Below are 17,992 nucleotides of genomic sequence, written 5' to 3' on the forward strand. Positions count from 1 at the left end.
ATAACAAAATTTATAATAAAACTACATCAAATTAATATATATGGTTTTTCCTTTTAAAGATTCATTTTACAAATATTTAATTAAAAGAAGTATTAAAAGATTTTGGAGCAGATTTTCGATTCTTTGTGTTGAATTAACCTTTTTTCTTTTTTCTTTTGATTTAAGAAATGGCATTGGCTTGAGTAAAGAGTAAAGATGTTTAAAATTTTACATAATTTAGAACTTTAATGTGGTAAATTTTTTTGTTAAAGGTAAATTTATGATCCATTCAAATTCACATATATGATAAAAGGGCTATTAAACACTTTAGCGATTTAAGATTCAAGTGAATGTTTTGGCCAATATTAGCGAAAAAAATGTTTTTACTGTTTTTTGAGGACGTGACATACTTACACATTGGGGTCACACTGGGATGTAGAATGCACCTATCGGCGCAATGAATAGATTCCCCTGATGCCCAGGAATTCCACTACTTAAACATTTACAATCCTTTATATCTAATAAAATATTAAAAAATGTCTTCTTTGTATTCATCTATTTTGACTATGAACGAAGCCTATGGGAGAGGAATTGAGCCCACTTCTTTAATTATGTTAACCTCAAAGTACCTGAAATTCAAAATGTTGACAACAACATTTAAGCCTTCTTTTCATAGAGCATCTGCAACCATGTTTAATTCCCAGTAGATGTGTTGGAAAGATATAATTTGAAAGGACAACTTAAGAGATATGATACGTTCCAACTAGTTGCATAGGTTTGGAGGAGTGAAAATAATGTGACCCATAACACCATCAACGAGTGACTTCGAATCTCCATTTATATAAATGCATTCCATACATCTTCTCTTAGCGAACGAGAGAAATCCCCATAGTGCCAAGATCTCAACTCTTGTATTTTTTTCGCTCCCACAATGCCAATTTAATTTGAAATGTGTTCTATTGCAAATTCCGAGCCATGCCCCACAGCCACAGAAATTTCCCTGTGCCACTCCATCAAAAAAACCTACAGGAAATTGAATATTAGGGGAAATATTACGAAACATAAAATATTTTATGGTCAAGGTTCTTTCCAATTGAGTGTCCATCCATGTCCCAATGTTGTAGCATATTTTTTGAACACTAATAGAATACCATAAAATATTCAAAGGTTCCTTGTTCGTCAGACTTCCCAGAACAAGAACAAAGGGACTGATTTATGTTGGCCCCCTCTCATGACCCACTAACCAAGGCATAGTTCTAGCGAGTGAAATTATCTAAAAGGAATATGATAGAGTTGGAGAATCCTATGCCTTATTTGTGAAGTAGTCAGGAATGCAAGGAAAAGATGAATACCTACTTCAATTGACTCCTGGCATAAAGGGCACCATCCTAGACCATGGAATCGCCTCTTGTAGAGGTTCTCCCAAGTCAAAATTTTAATGTGCCAAGCCAACCAAGTGAAGAGTATTATCTTCAGGGGGACTCTCCACTTCCAAACTTTTTGAAACCAGCATGGAATTGTTAATGAAAAAATTTTGCACATGATATACCCGTATCTGTCCACGATTGCTACAACTCCTTGGTGAAGTTTTCCTCCCCAGGTGAGAATGTCCCCCTTCTCCTCTCTATAAAGTCTCGACTGTTTAAGATATTGCACAAAGCAATTCCATTCAGTTGCTTTTTTACCATCTAGGCCTATTTGTGCTGGTTGTTTCCAAATTGGATACCATCCACTCCAATGCCAAATGACCTATTCCAAGAAAATCTACCCCCTGGCATGTTGACTGTTTATTGTATCCTCCGAGAGTTTTGAAGTTGTATTGACACCTAAGAATTGATCGATCCTAATCAAAATGTGATTTCCTTTGCCGCAATACCATTTAAGCCTTTGTAGAAGCCAAAATTTTACCTTGTGAAAACTCAACCAAATGTAAGATATAGATTTAATGCCAATATTTCCCTCTCTGAACCAGTTAGTGGCATCTTTCCTTTTCAAATATCTCGCACAAATAATATTCCTCCATAATCCATCACCAAATAGATCCCTCCATAGATATTTAATCAATAGATCCCAACCAAAGACTCTTGAATCCATAATGCCCTAGCCCCCAAATTGTTTGGGGACGATGATCGATTCCCATTTAATCAATTGATATTTTTGCATCTCACCAGTGCTCAACCATAAGAAGCGAGAGAGGATACTTCAGATGTTGCTAATAATAGATGAGGCGAGTGCAAAAATGTGAGACCAATATACAAAAAATTGTTGTAGAACTACCTGTATGAGGGTAATTCTCCCTCCTAGTGAAAGCCACCTATGAGTCCAACCATGTAATCTATTTTGAAAATTTTCTAGAAGCCAAAACCAGTCCACCGACCTATAATTATTTGGCTTTAGTCTCATTCCAATGTAAGTGAAACCCTTGACCAATGGTTTGAATCCAACACCAAAAATACCTGCAATGAAATCTATCTCCTCCTGGTCGCCATTTGAAAACATAAGCATTGATTTACTACTATTAGCCTCCAACCCAAATGCCTCTCCATATCGTATAAAAATGTAATTTAGTACTATCTGATGTGATATGGGAACCATCCCAAAGGTAAGAATATCGTTAGACAAGAAACAAATTTGAAACATTAATCCATTTAGCCAATCTGAGACCACTGAAAATACCCAAGGCCTTTTCCTCATTAATTTTCAGACTTAGATCGTCCATTACCAGAATGAAGAGCAAAAGTGAAAGAGAACAACCCTCTCTCAATCCCCTTTCCGCCCAAAAAAACTTGATGGATATCCATTAATTAGAACAACGAACCACACCAAAGAAACACATGTCATTATCCAATCCACATTGTGCACAACGAGCCCACTTTTTGTCAAAATAAGGCACAAGAAAGACAAGTCTACACAATCATGCGCCTTCTATAAATCCACCTTCATAACTACTGCCGCCATAATCTTGGTGTGAATGGTGTGAATACATTTCTAAGTCATTGCAATAGAATCATGAATGAAACGATTGTGCTGGAAGCCAAATTTCTCCCAGGAAATGAGTTTTGAGAGGGTTTTCTTTATGTGCTCCGCTATGACCTTGGAAATTAATTTGTAAATGATATTACATAGTGAAATTGGCTTGAAATCTAGGAAGGAGGAAGGGTCATATTTTTTCAGAATTAGAGCTAGGAAGGTAGAGTTTATGGCCCCTGAAATCTGTCCAGACAGCTGATATTTTTCAACCAAATCCAGGAGGTATTGTCCCATCAAATCAAAAAAATGTATGAAAATTTCCATTGTCCAACAGTTCAGGCCTGGATATTTGTCCTTCGCTAATGAATTCAAGACCCATAGTATCTCCTCTAGAGTTACAGGGCAAAAAAGAGCCTCATTTGATTCGTCGTTAAACATGGAAGGATAGTCTTCTGATCCCCATATCTGATCAACGATGTTAACTCCTTCTCGGGCGTTGTAGAAATTCTCAAATTGTGAGACTTCTTCTCTCTTAATCTCCTCTGTAGAATGAACTAACTCCTCATTATTTTTTTTAATATTCCAAATTGCATTGATTTTTCTCCTATGATTCGCAAAATGGTGAAAGAAATGAGTATTTCTATCACCTTCTCAAAGCGATAAATCCCTGCACTTGAGACTTTGGATAGTTTCTTCGATCTCTAAAATGTGCCTCTTCTTTGCCTCCAGTTCCTTCAGACGTTCTAATAGAGAGTGATCTGAACTTATACAAGAATGAAACAGTATATATATATATATATATATATATATATATATATACATATCTATATATATCTATATATATATATATATATATATATATATATATATATATATATATATATATATATATATATATATATATATATATATATATACACACATAAACACAGAGATGCAACATAAATAAATCTTCATTTCATTAACATCAAAGAACTGAAAGATGCTTACAAGCGCAGAATTGAAATAAACTAGCTTGAAAGATGGTATCTTATCTCTGGGAAGAGATGTGGAGGCTACATGCCTCTGAACTGTGTTACAATGAGGCTCAAGGGCCTTTTTATTATCGAACAACAAATGGAAACCCTAAACAACCAAAACCCTAAACCCAAGAGTGTAGAATTTATTATAGATTCACAAGCTCATTCAATTTACTAAAGCACATGACAAGAATCTACTTCTACTTTCGACCAGTGGAAGCCAATAGATCGATGAAAACAATATGAACAAGAAGACGATAAATCAATGGCACATAACACAATAAGTTTTCCTGGGGAAAGCCACTTCTCTAGACCCTACCTATCTGTATTGCATTAAATCATAAATATGAGTTAATATACAAAGCTTGTTCTCACTAGAACAATTCCACACAAGTATGCTTAACTCTCTACCTCACAAGCCCACTATAGCCAAAACTTGGCCAATTTCCACTGCCTACCAAGCCCTTATTTCCTTGCGCAATTCCTAAGATGAATAGCCATTATTTAAAGGGAATTCATGCTTCCAAAATTGCACAATCCAAACATAGGTCCTTCTCTGATTGCATGCATGATATTTGCAATTCAGTAAATCATACAACTGATAGTACACTGTCCCTACACTTTAGGTCTCAACTGGGTCTTTCTCTAAACTGACATGCATGAGTTTATAATGAGGGAATCTTCAGTTAACTAGAGTAACACTTGTGGAAGCCCCAATGCACCAACTAATTGTTAGTCCTCTATTAGTTCCACAAACAGTTAGAACTAATTTAACTAACCATAACTCAATACACTGAGTTAATCCAATTACAACTCACTCTACCTTTCTGCACTGTTGTCAAACCTTCTCTGCGCTCTTCAATATCTGACTACTCTAACCTCTGTCACTCTAATCTTTGATTGCATCAATCACCATTGATTCCTCTCGCTACTATGTACTTTGGGCTCCCGTAGCAAGGTAAGATCCATGAGATAAAGCCTCTCAATGGACCCTTCCTAATTTCAACCCTCTTGGGACTGTCACTTCACATCACCGCACCTCACACCTAGAGGTATGGCTGCATGTCCTCCCTCTTCCCACTCGACTTAAAATTTCCCCCTACTGGAGGTCTCTGCATGAGTGGATCTCTCCACTCAGTCTCCTGTCTGCTTCTCCAATTGTGGTTTCTCCATAATTGTTTAAGACTGGTTCTTCTCTACTTGAGTGGATCTCTCCACTCAGTCTCCTCTCAACTTCTCCAATTTTGTCTACTCCACAATTTCCTGAAGCTACTTCTAAGGCTTCTTTTGGGGCTGCATGTTGAGAGGTAATTTGATCTCCCTCTCAACCACCAAGTCTCTAACCTTTTCCTTGCTCCTCAAGGCTTTGCATGCATATTGTACCTCAAGAGCATACAAGTTCTTGACCCATGCACCGATCTGTTTCACTTGTCCCGCAGCAATGTGTTTAAGGAAAACCTTTCACTTACTAAAAATCACATCATAACCACAGTCTTCCAATACCACGACTGAAACAAGATTCTTCTTTAGTCCTAGAACATACATCACATCTGTGATCTTGAGAGGGGAGCCAAACTCCCTCTAAAAAGTAACCGTACCGATCTCGGTAGCTCTATACCTCCTGTCATCTCCAAACTCTTTGCTTTTCTTGAGGTCTTTCTCCTCAAAATCACTAGAGAGATCTTTGTTCCCTGTCATATGGAACGAGGAACTGCTATCAAGATACCACATGCCTCCCATGAGAGTATTGGTCATGCATGCAATGAGGGTAAGATCAAGTACGAATTGTGAAGCTAGTGCTTCACCTACTATAGCCACTGCAAGCTCCTTCTTCCTTGCTTTATTCTGTGGGAAATTCTTGGCATAGTGCCCATGTTCGTGATAGTGAAAACACTTGACTTTCGATAAGTCCATCTTCTTTATGCTCGCCTCGCCTTGGGACTTCTTTCCCTTAGCCTTCTTTTCCTTACTCACTAAGGAAAATTCCTCTTCCACTTCCTTGGAAAAGGTCCCATCTCTAGTGTTGCGTAGAAACTCCTCTTGTGCCAAATCCAACCACAGTCGTTGCCAATCTGGCAACTTCTCCCTCCCATTGACAGAGTCCTGATAACTATTCCAACTCTTGGTAAGTCCTAGAAGAGATAGGCTCACCATATCATCCTCGGCAACAATGATTCCAACACTTCCAAGCTCATCTCAACAATGAGTGAACTTGGTCAAGTAATTTGGAATTGAGTCACCCGCCTCCATATTGATATTTCGAAGTTTATCTTTCAGTGCCAACTTTCTATGGTCACTGTTGTTTTGGAAAAGGTCTATCATTGCTTTCCACATAGCAATACAGAGTCTCCTTCCCATGAAGACTCGAGACAGTGTGGTCTTGAACTCTCTCAAGGATTATCTTCCTCGCCCTTCCCACACACTTCTTCCGTTAGGCCAGATATTTTTCATCTGATGCTGGTGGCTTAGGAATTTCTTGATCAATGAATTGCTTCAAGCCATTATCCTCTATATTTTCCTTCCAGGCTATGTAATTTGGGCTACCATCCAAGGCATACTCGAGCTGCAAATCGTAGAATGCCATCTACCTATCCTGAAGTATGTGTTGCAAATTTGAATTTCACCTCTATCCCAAAACTCAAAACTTCTAAATCTCCTTTATTATATTGAATTCATCTCCGATACCATGTAGAATTTCCTATAGATTTACAAGCTCATGAAATTTGCTAAATCACAGGACAAGAATCTACTTCTACTTTCAACCAGTGGAAGCCAATAGATCGATGAAAACAATATGAACAAGAAGAAGATAAATCAATTGCACGTAACACAATAAGTTTTCCTAGGGAAAGCCACTGCTCAAAACCTTGCCTATCTGTATTTCATTACATCATAAATAAGAGTGAAGATACAAAGCTTGTTCTCACTAGAACAATTCCGCACAAGTATTCTTAACTCTCTACCTCACAAGCCTGTTATTATCCAACACTTAACCAATTTTCACTTCCTTCCAAGCCTATATTTCCTTGTGCAATTCCGAGGATGAATAGCCCGTATTTAAAGGGAATTCATGCTTCCAAAATTATGCAATCCAAACATAGGTCCTTCTCTAATTGCATGCATGATATTTACAACTCAGTAAATCATACAACTGATAGTACACTGTCCCTACACTCTATTCTCAATTGGGTCTTTCTTTGAACTGACATGCATGATTTTCTCATGAGACAATATTCAGTTAAATGGAGTAACACTTGTGGATGCACTAGTGCACCAACTCACTATTAGTCCTCTATTAGTTCCACAAACAATTAGAACTAATTTAACTAACCATAACTCTGTAAATTGGGTTAATCTAATTACAACTCAAATAAACTCACCCTCGACCCCTAAAACTTAGGGAGAACATATACATGACTACAAAAAGACTTCCAACTTGAAATTCCTAAGCTAATTAAGTTAATTAAATTAATTAACTATTTGCAAGTTGCTATGAGAAAATAATTACAATTTAATTCTCAATTTAATTCAAGGACAAATTAAATTGGAATTTCTGGGTTCTATTTTTAACATTTCTTGTTGCTATTTTCAACAAAGAGATGGAAGGCCAAGAGTTTGTGCACCCTGTTGGGGTTAGTTGGGCAGCCAACTTCCCGGGGTCGAACTTGGTCATATCATCTTAGTTTTACATGTACGATACCTCATTGGAAAGATCTCTCCGAGTACTATAGGATTTTTGCAGAACTTCCTCTGACTACAGTTTTGCTATGGACCTCAAAAAATCATCGTTTAGGGGGTCAAAATAGCTCCAATGTTTAGGGCTCAAAAAACTGCTAAAAATAGTAAATGTTGTAATAATCAAGGAAACTGATGAAATTGAATGGAGGTCTAGGTGGAATAGGAAGGTGCTCATCAATATCCACCTAGATCATTCCTCCTCCCTTAGGAACAAATGGTCCCCATTGTGTGAAGAGCCTCCATGATGTGAGGAAATTTATGTTGAATTTGGTCCTTGGTGAACCACTTGCCCTGGTGAAGGAGTTGACCTACTTTGAAAACTCGATATAGAGGGATCCTATCCTGGAAAGTGTTCTTTATCTGTGTGTCCATGATCCTGTCAGTTGTGGCCTATTTGATGCAGCTTGCGTTGAGCTATGTTGGTATTAGATTCTCAGCAATGTCGGATGTGTCCAACAATGGGGGAAATCATAGTTGTAATCGATCCATAATAAATATTGGGTGCAAGTCAAGGAATGGTGGAACATTGAGCTTGAAATAATTTTCCCCTATAGCCTTGGTGACGATGTATTACCCATATCAGAGCAGGCGAATCTTGTGGTATGGCCCAGCGAGATGCTCCTTTTGTAAATGTAACTAGACTTTGCCACCCACCTGGAACTTGTGTGGCACCTGATGTTGATCATGACGCTTCTTGCACTTGATGTTGGATCTATCCAATATGTCATGGAATCGCTAGAAAATCTTTTGAATGTGCTCAATGAAGTTCTTAGCCTTATCAGCTTTAGGTTGGACATGAGTTGAATATTCTTGAGCAGCTGCAAATGGTATGGCTACATCAATGGGACATAGGGGCTGGAATCCCAACCCCACCTGAAAGGGGTTATGATCAGTTGAGCTATGGATAGCTCTGTTGTAATTGTGTTGGACATAGAGAAGGTTTTCATCCCATGTGCATGAATGCTTTGAGTTTTACATGTGCATAATGTGCACGATCATCCTATCGATGACCTTTGTTTGGCATCAATTTTTGTGTGGAAGGTCATGGACTTAGTGAACTTCGCATTCAACATCGAATAGAGGCTTAACTAAAATGTACTCAGGAACCTGCTGTCCCGATCTAAGATAATGGAATTTGGGATCCCAAAGTGTACCCACATTCGTTTAAAGAATATCTTAGCAGTGGCTTCTGTTGTGATACTCTTCTTGCAGGCCGCCAGAATTGCCATCTTAGAGAATATGTCAATGACCATGAAAATGTAGTCATTTCCATGCTTAGTAGAAGGAAGGCCTAACATGTAATCCATGGAGATGGATTCCGAAGGCCGACTAGGATTAGGAGAGGATTATATAGGAGCTGCTTCTTAGTTGTCAGTTTGGCAATGATGCAAGCAATGCAGGATCTGATGTACTTCCCCACATCCTTTCGAAGGTTCGACCAATAAAAATACTTATGCAGCACTGTCATTTTTTTCTCTACCCCGAAATGTCCAGCGACCCAAGTGTATTGCGCCTTCGAAATCATCTTGGCATGGTCGCTTGAATGAACACAGAAGTGTCCCATGTGGCATAACGGTGTGCCCTGGAGGTGAAACTATGGAACTTACTTGCCTTCAGGAGCATCTAGTATGTGTTGTTGAGTTCTAGATCACTCTTGTAAAAATGCGGCCACCCTGAAGTCTCATGTCCACAAGATTCGAGCACAGTGGTCAGTGCCATATCTAGTGGTTGGCTGAGATAGTTTGCAAAATTATTGGTGTTGACCTTATTATACTTGATGTTCAAATGGAACTGTTGTTGATATGTGGACCATTTTTTATGGCGATCGTTTTGCAACTTTCCTTGTGTCTGTATGAACTGTAGGGGTCGATGGTCTATGTGGATGATTCTTTCCTTCCCCATAATGTAATGCTTCCATTATCAGTAGGCCCACACAACAGAATACATCTCTTTGTCATAGGTAGGATATTTTTGGGTTATGTCTGAAAGTGTCTCACTATGATATTCCATTGGATGCCCCACCTAAATAAGAATTTCCCCGATATCATAGTAAAAGGCATCTGTCTCAATCTCAAATGGTTGTTGTAGCTCTGGTAATGTGAGCACTAGTGCAAAGCATAGGTAATGCTTCAACTTGGAAAATTCCTTTTGTTGGGATTTCGACTAGAAGAACTTTTCTTTCTCTCCGCCTTTGGTGAATTGACTCAAAGGCCAAGTGATATGAGAGAAACTCAACATGAACTTGCGGTAGAAATTGGCAAGTCCCAGAAAGCTGCATAGCTCTGTTAGAGTGGTTGGGGCTGGCTAATCTCGAACAACTTGTATCTTGGTTGGGTCCACATGCACACCCCACACATAAATGATTCACCCCAGATATTGTACTTGGGTCATACCAAAAGTTAATTTCTCAAAATTGACACACAACTTTTGTTGTCGTAGGGTTTGGAGGACCTGTCGAATATGGTGTAGGTGTGCTTCCCAACTCTAGATGAAGATCAATATGTCATCCAAATACACTACCATGAATGATTTGGTGAAGGTTCACAATATGTCGTCCATCAACCTCATGAAGGTTGTGGGGGAATTCATCAACCCAAAAGGCATGACCATCCATTCAAAAAGGATCTCCTTGGATTTGAAGGTGGTCTTCCACACATCAAAGGGTTTGATTTGCACCTCGTGATAACCGAAATTCAAATAAATCTTGTTGAAATATTTGGCCACCTTGAGTTGGTCTAGAAGGCCATCAATCTGTGGGATTGGATACCTATTCCAGACAATGATCTTATTTAGCACTAGATAGTTAATATAGAGTCTCCAAGTGTCGTATTTCTTTTGTACCAACATGATCGGGCCCCCACAGGGTGATGAAGTTGGCCTGATGTGCCCTTTTTGCAACAGATCCTGAATCTACCTCTTAATTTCATCATTGTTCATAACAGAGCGTCGGTAGATCATCCTGTTGGATAGTTGCACACCCGGGGTTAGATCAATGGAGTGCTTGACCTAATAGTGCAATGGTACCCGTGTGGGTGAGGTGAAAATGTTGTTGTACTCCTCCACGACCTTGTCCATTTGTTGTTGTCGTATGGAGGAGCCTTGTCTAAAGGCTGTGGATGTGGCCATAGTATTATTCTTACCCTGGGGGAAAATATTAAGGAAGATGAATTTCCTGGTCTGGGAAATTATATTGCTTCATTTATTTGCACAGATCAAAGAGATGGCAGTAGGTGGTGTAACTCTGGTATCCTGTATAATTTATTTCCCAAAGAAATAACAACAGTGTGAAACCTAGACTCATACACAACATGATGCTTCCAGAAGTATGGTTGGACTAATAATACATCACAAACTTCAAGAGGACCAACATCACATAGTACCTCATTTGTGAATGGCTTGATGCTACAGGGAAGGTGGCACTGATGGCTAAAGCAGAGATATTTTACTTGGTGAAGCCACCCAATGGTGTATGACTATGGGTGTGGTGTGGTCAATAGGCCCAACTGCTTCATGACCTATGCTAATATGTGGTTCTTTTGGCTTGCCCTGTCGACAATGAAATGCAGCAAAGAACCCTTCACCCGTACTTGTGAGTGGAAGAGTCGCTCCCCCTCCTCTGGATCTTTGGGATCAATATTCTAGATCTTAGTGGTGGCAATGGTGGCATTAGGCTCTGCATCAATAATTTGCTTCCCTTTTTCATTCCCTTTGTCATGTTTTGACTCAGAATTAGAACATGCATCTGATTCAAAAGCCTTCATCTTAGCCACCGTGACTGCTTGGTTCGACACTCACTTGTGTTGTGAGTGATGCTCTTATGTAAATCACACCCTTTCCCTATGTCCTTCTTTATCTTGCGATGTTTTTCTTTGCTTGCGGCTTCAGCAGGTTATTCTAGGTCACCTTGCCTTATCTTTTTCCTTTGTTTTGCGGTTTAGGGGAGCCTTTCCCTTACTTCCGATTCGCAAATCTAAAGTCTCACTACTTCTATTTAGATTTCTGCTCAATATTGGCAGCAAATTGATATTCTACACCAAGCGAGGAGATCTATAAGAGCTCCATTTCCTCTTGAATGTATTTATGCAAGCAACTATAGTACTTGAGCATCAAGTTTTTTGCTGAATCTTTGATACCCAACTTTGTGCATAGCGTATGGAAAATATTTTTCATATCATGCACATCTTGATCCCTTTGTTGCTGCAACATCATCCATTGTATGTACTTGTCCGCATAGCTCCCCACGGGGTAATATTGTTCCTTGATGGTGTCTTGGAAAGAATTCCAAGTGGGTGTGGTTGAAAACAGTGAGGGTTCACTCTCATCCCTCTATTCAAAGTAGGTTTCCCACGGGTCCTTGACATGGGGGGTGGCTTTAAGGAGTGAAAAAGTAATATTTTCCCGATTGGAAAAGTCATGAACCGAAAATCATGCTTCCAACATATTTAACCATCTATCCATGACGTTTGCATCTATCTAGCCTTCAAATATGGGAACATGTCAAAGTTGACTTGTACCTTATAGGGAGTGGCACCTCCAGAGTGTCTGCTAGATGAAGATGCGTCATCTATGGGTAGCCGCCAAAGGATTTGGGAAAATTTATCCATCATTGTGTTCCTCTGTCACTTGAGGGCTTTCTCGAGCAATATTTTGAAAGGATATCCTTCTCCCTTGTCTTTTTTTCTTCTGTCATGGGAGGTCGTCAGGTTTGTGAGGCTGGTCTTGCAAAGGTTCAACCAATTCAACCCCTACCTCCTTATACCTTGACCTCATTGGGGACATGCAAAGAAAAACAGAGAAAGAGCAGACCACTCTGATATCATTGATTCGAACTTATACAAGAACACAATTTAATTAAAATATTAGCTCAATGCCATTTGTTTAGTTACACAATTGTGCAATGCATTTTGTAAGATATTTAGCAATTCAAGGATGCATTGTAGGAGAAATATCCATTTTTCTAATCCCACAAGTTTTGTAATGTAATTAAAGGATGATAATGTTAGAGAACCAACATGGTTATATGGCCATACTGTTTTATGTAAATATTTTTGATGATTTAGATTAAAAACTATTGAAGTTGAAGATGAGGACATGCCTATATGGATCTTGATCTCTAGAAGAATAACTTCTTTAGGAACCCTATGAGGGAGATTATGAACTTTTCTAATCCTCCTAGAATTTAATGTCCAGACCCCTAATGTGCTAGATGGGCTATCAACTTCCTAGTCAGATATGAGGAATGGGGAAATAGGTACTATAGTTTCCCAGGCAAGGGTTGTGTACCTCATGGCAGTGTTGGGTTGACTCTACAACCCGAGAAGGGAAACCCCAAACCCCTTTTCATGAAGCAAACACTCGTGGGGAAGGTGGTAAATTTGGAGAAATTTTGTAAGCCAAAGAGTATTGATAATGATAAAGAGAGACCTCAAATCATTATGTAACCTAGACAATTGAGAACCCTGTAATCCTATAATTAATATGTGAAAACTGGATTATTCAGTTCATGTTTGACTAGTGATAGCTAGGGAAACCATTGGGAGAATCCCTCCACTTGAGTTGCATCGCAGAGAAGAACTATGTTGTGTGATTGCATTGTTCATGTGAAGCATTGGAAGAGAGAGGATCAATGAGGGACCATAGGAGAAGGGAAGGGGTCTTTGTTTGTTCTATGCAAGCCTTAGTGGTTATACTTGCTATGTATGAAACCCTGAATCCAATCTTGAGAGGTGACACCCATGTTTCCCAACATTTGAAGGAGACTGGCCTTGAACCTTTGCCCTAAATTTACCTTTGGTGTAATACCCTGAGTGAAGCATTTTTTAGACATTGGATTTGGTTTAGCGGTGGCCAACTGCAAGAAATTGGCAATGTAGTTATTCCTATGGTTGGGTGGAGAGTGGTAGTCCCTTCTTTAGTTTCCAACAGTAAATAAGTGGAATAGATAAGTGTATTTCTATCTTATGAATGAACTACAAATGTTGCTCAATACTTTATGTTTATATATACAATGTTAGGTTCATTGTTTATGTGTGCATTTGTAGGATAAGAAAGCTCGTATCATCATATTAAATATGCATCATCTGTGTGTTGAGTATCTGTTGTGCTCTACAACAACCCCCCATTTCTTATCATTTTATTCACAAAATTATCACATGAAATGGGTCCCTTTAGAGTTTGATTGGTATCAATATTGCATTATTTAAAAAAGGTCCGAAAACCAAATGAAAACATTATAAAACCCTTTTCGGAAAATCCCATTTTGCTTGAATAAATAAATCTTTATCATTGCGATAAAGCGATCGCAAGATCGCATATCGCAATGACATAAGGTACATAAATGAGTGGCACATTGGTCCCCGCCGATGCGATATCGCTATCGGCTATCGGCAATACTCTATGCATTTTTTAAAGTGCCCCCATGCCATTGGCCCCGATGCGATGCGATATCGGCGATCGGCGATCGCCGATATATTATATATGTCTCATATGATGCCAATACTCCCGATGCGATGCGATATCGCTATCGGCAATCGGGATTTTCAAAAGATGTCAATATAAAGGGTTTAAGCTTGCCCCGATCGCCGATTGCGATAAAGCGTAAATTTCAAAAAACCGTTGGAATAAAGGGATATCATGATTTATTCATATTAAAGGCTTGATCCGTCCAACAATGATTCACCTGCGCTCAACCGCCAAAACATCTACAGCACGCTTAAATGAATCATTCGGCCGATTAAAGATATAATGGGCATTTAAAGATTGGCAGGTTTTAAACGGCCATTTAATGTAATCATAAGTCCTCAAATCCTCCCATGGATTGTATCTGTGCCCATTTTAAAAGCTAATCCCTTATCACGCATGAGTCAATATATCTCATCACTTTGAAGTTTTCATTGCCAATTCTCCGTGTTACGTTTATTTTCGCCTCTGTGCAGAATTCATCCAAAGGAGAAAGCTCAAGCAAAATGGGGAAGTAATCCAAGAAGGCTACAGGCGCTTCCGCTGCGCCAGCTGCAGGACAAACTGTCGCTGACAAAAAGAAAGGATTGATTGCGGATACCACATGCTCTGGTCTCGACAGAACTACTTGGCAGAGTACCTACAACTTGATCGAAATCGAAGAACGTAAAGTGACAACAGTAGAAGCTACTGCAGATTCTACTCGGAAATCTGAGGGTACTCTTAAGGACTTAGCTGACTCCTTCCTTCACCGCATAGCAGCTAGGGAAAAAATTCTCCCATACACAGATGTAGTGCGGTGGGCAATTGAAGAAATCCCAATCCTGGATAGAACCTTCAGCACCAGAGACGGGAGGATTTTCGGGTCGTTCAAAGCTGATGATTTGAGGCAAATGTATCATTTGCTTGAGCCAGAGAAGATATACAATAAGGCGTTCCTGGAAAAATTCTCAAACGAGAACGAAGTTGAATCCGAACCCATCCGGGATTGGAGACAAAATCCGGCAAAGCACAAACATGAGTCTTCCGGTAAGTACTCAGTTGATTCCCTGGATTCTCCTTATTGCTACGCTGGAATTATGATGTGTAGATTGTGGGGATTGCATGACTCTTCTAATTTCACTATAGAAATGGTCCCTTTAATGAAAGCTGCATGCAACAGTATAATAATGGATTGAGCCACTATTCTCTCAGATAAACTAGCCAAAGCTGTTCTTAAGTTTAGAAATAAGACTCGCATCTTTGAAAGGATAATTCCCCCATTCTATTACAGTGCATATATTCTAGATACATTGTATTTCAATTCTGAATTTCCCGTGCTCGGCTGGAGGTGGACGCCACAAGACCCCACGGCTATCCACATATACCATCAGAAATTATGGAAATCCTATTACAAGCACCATCTGTACCAAGTCTGTAATGACTTTATGGTGCCTATTTATTATTCTATTTTTGATAAACCCATTCCCAAGATTTCGTACCAAGCTGGGATTGATTTAACAGCAGTAGGGAGATGGTTTGGAGAGGAGAAATTCACTTATATAAGAGTATTCGGTAGCCAAGCCGAACCTCATGTTCTCCCTTTATACATACCAGATAAACTGTTGTCAAGAGAAATCTCTTACCAGATTATGGATGAGAGTGTTACACAGACTCTCAAGAAAAATAAGAAGCAAGACTGGCCCTCTTTTCCCTTGAGATGTGGTGTCTATACTCTGCATGATCTCAAACATGCAGAAAAGGAAGCCACGAAGATTAAATCATTAACTCTGGTGACTCTCCCAAATAGGCAGTTTGATCCAAACAAAGTTGCCTATAATGCACTAGAACAGGCCAAATTGACAAAATTTGATCATAAAGAAGATATGTTTGACGACCTGTTCTCTTTAGCTGAGACAATAATGCAGGTTAAAGCATTGGCCAAAATGAAATATAATGATGAAGGGTTAACAGAATTTAATAAACTTAGAGAACAGAGGTTGCAAACTCTGCCTCTAGATCTACTAGCGACAACCCCAGCAACATCATCAAGCGAGCCTGATCGGCAACAGTCAAAGGAACCTCCAGTTATAACGAAAGAACAAGAGAAGCCACAGGAGGAAAATCAGAAGAAAGAACAGGAGGAAAAGCAGAGAAGAGAGCAAGAGGAAGTGTGGAAGGAGACCCAAGCTGAAAAGGAAAAACAAACCACCATTGATGTTAATGTGGATACTCATATTGACCCTAAATTGCTCCAGGAATGGAAGCAATTTGATTCCATTATCAATGGTTTGGAATGTTCAAAGGACACAGACACCTCAAAGGTAACGGACACACAAGATATCACTTCACCACAGGTTCTAAGTGGAACCAGTGGCCCACCCATTTCTAAAGAGGTAGAGATAATACCAAAGGACCCCTCCGACCAAATCATTCTGTAGGTAGAAGATATTCCTCCCCTGGATGTCTTCTACAGCCCAAGGCATAAAGCGGTGGTTAAACGACAAAGGAAAAGAAGAAGGACTGATCAACCTTCCCTTTTTCCAGAGCAAACTATCACGGGCAATGTGGTTTGGAAGGAGGAATTTGACCCCTCCGATGACCTGACAAAACTGTCACAGTATGCAGGAGCTTATTCGGCAGCGACAATAGATAAGGCATCAGAGGTAAGCCTTTTACTAAAAACAAAGGATCAGGAGATTTTCTCATTACAGGCACAGCTAAGTGAAGCAAAGCAGAAAGCGGAGCAGGCAGAGCAGCAATTGTTGACGCAACAGCAAGTGAACAGTCAACTAACTCAACAATTGCAGGCAGAAAAACAAAGGATCGACCAAAGCGCAATCCAGAAGCAGAAAGAATTATCAGAGGCATTGGCACAATTGAAGGCAGCGAACGAGCAAATGGTGAAAACAAAAGATGAGCAAATTGCTCAATTATCATCACAGCTCGAGAAAACAAAGGGCGTTCCACAAGTGGCCGAATTTAGAGCAGAAGCATTACAAATAAATACTGCATTAATATCCCAAATTAAGCTTCTGTGTCAACAAATAGCCCAGGCAGAGCCACTATGTGAATTAACAGCCTCTATAAGTAAGCAAGTAGACAAGGCCAGGACTGAATTGGATCAAGCTGAAGAGACGATAGCTGCATTTCTCGACTGGAAAGATTCTCACCAAGGACAAGCGGCCAATTTACCCAGGATCTTAGAATCACACAAAGATATACTCTTCACAGAATGGAAGTCCCGGTTAATGAATTCAGAGAGGGCGGTTTCAAGATGTAAATCAACTTCTAGCAATTTAATTGAATTGGTCAATAACACTCTCTACTTATCAAACATGATTTCCCAATGCACACTAGGAAAGTTGACAACAATGAAAATGTTGGAGAAATCATGTTATCCAGATCTAGAAGAAAAGGGGAGATTAATCGCTGGGATTAACAGTTTAACCTGGGACACCTATTGGTTCTTCTTGGTAAAGCCACACACACAAAGAGTCGCCCTCAAGTGCCTTACGGATGCAATCTGATATATTATCCTCGATATTCAGGATGCCACCTATGCCGCCCAGCTCAGCTCGCGCCTCAACAAACCACCTGAAGTGGAGCGAATGCTTGCGATAAGTCAGCTCAGATTTAAAGGCAAGAAGCCTACTTGATGAATCATGCCGCCGACTGCCAGATCGCTGAAGAAAATAGGAACAAGATTTATTGATACCAATTAAGTAGGATTTCTGTTTTATAGATAGGTAGATTAATTAAGTATTTATAGACCCTTTCATTGTTTTGGAAAGGGTCGTAAAGTTTTGTACCTGACTTAAAGACTGAAGTTGCACTATTGTGCTTCA

The 17,992-nt window shown here is 39.5% G+C and overlaps 1 protein-coding gene across 1 annotated transcript in view; it reads right to left on the reverse strand.

Moving 5' to 3' along the window:
- Positions 1–918: 918 nt before the first annotated feature.
- The window catches only part of LOC149221122 (CO(2)-response secreted protease-like), an 18,676-nt gene continuing 1,602 nt past the window's right edge, over positions 919–17,992 (reverse strand). The window contains exon 5 of the mRNA XM_089387329.1: positions 919–979. Within this exon, the coding sequence (XP_089243455.1) occupies positions 919–979 (61 nt within the window). The remainder of the gene's footprint in view (positions 980–17,992) is intronic.

The sequence above is a fragment of the Pinus tabuliformis genome, chromosome Q (assembly GCF_031772625.1).
Source record: "Pinus tabuliformis cultivar Carrire ecotype Pingquan chromosome Q, CPIR1, whole genome shotgun sequence".
NCBI classification, from domain to species: domain Eukaryota; kingdom Viridiplantae; phylum Streptophyta; class Pinopsida; order Pinales; family Pinaceae; genus Pinus; species Pinus tabuliformis.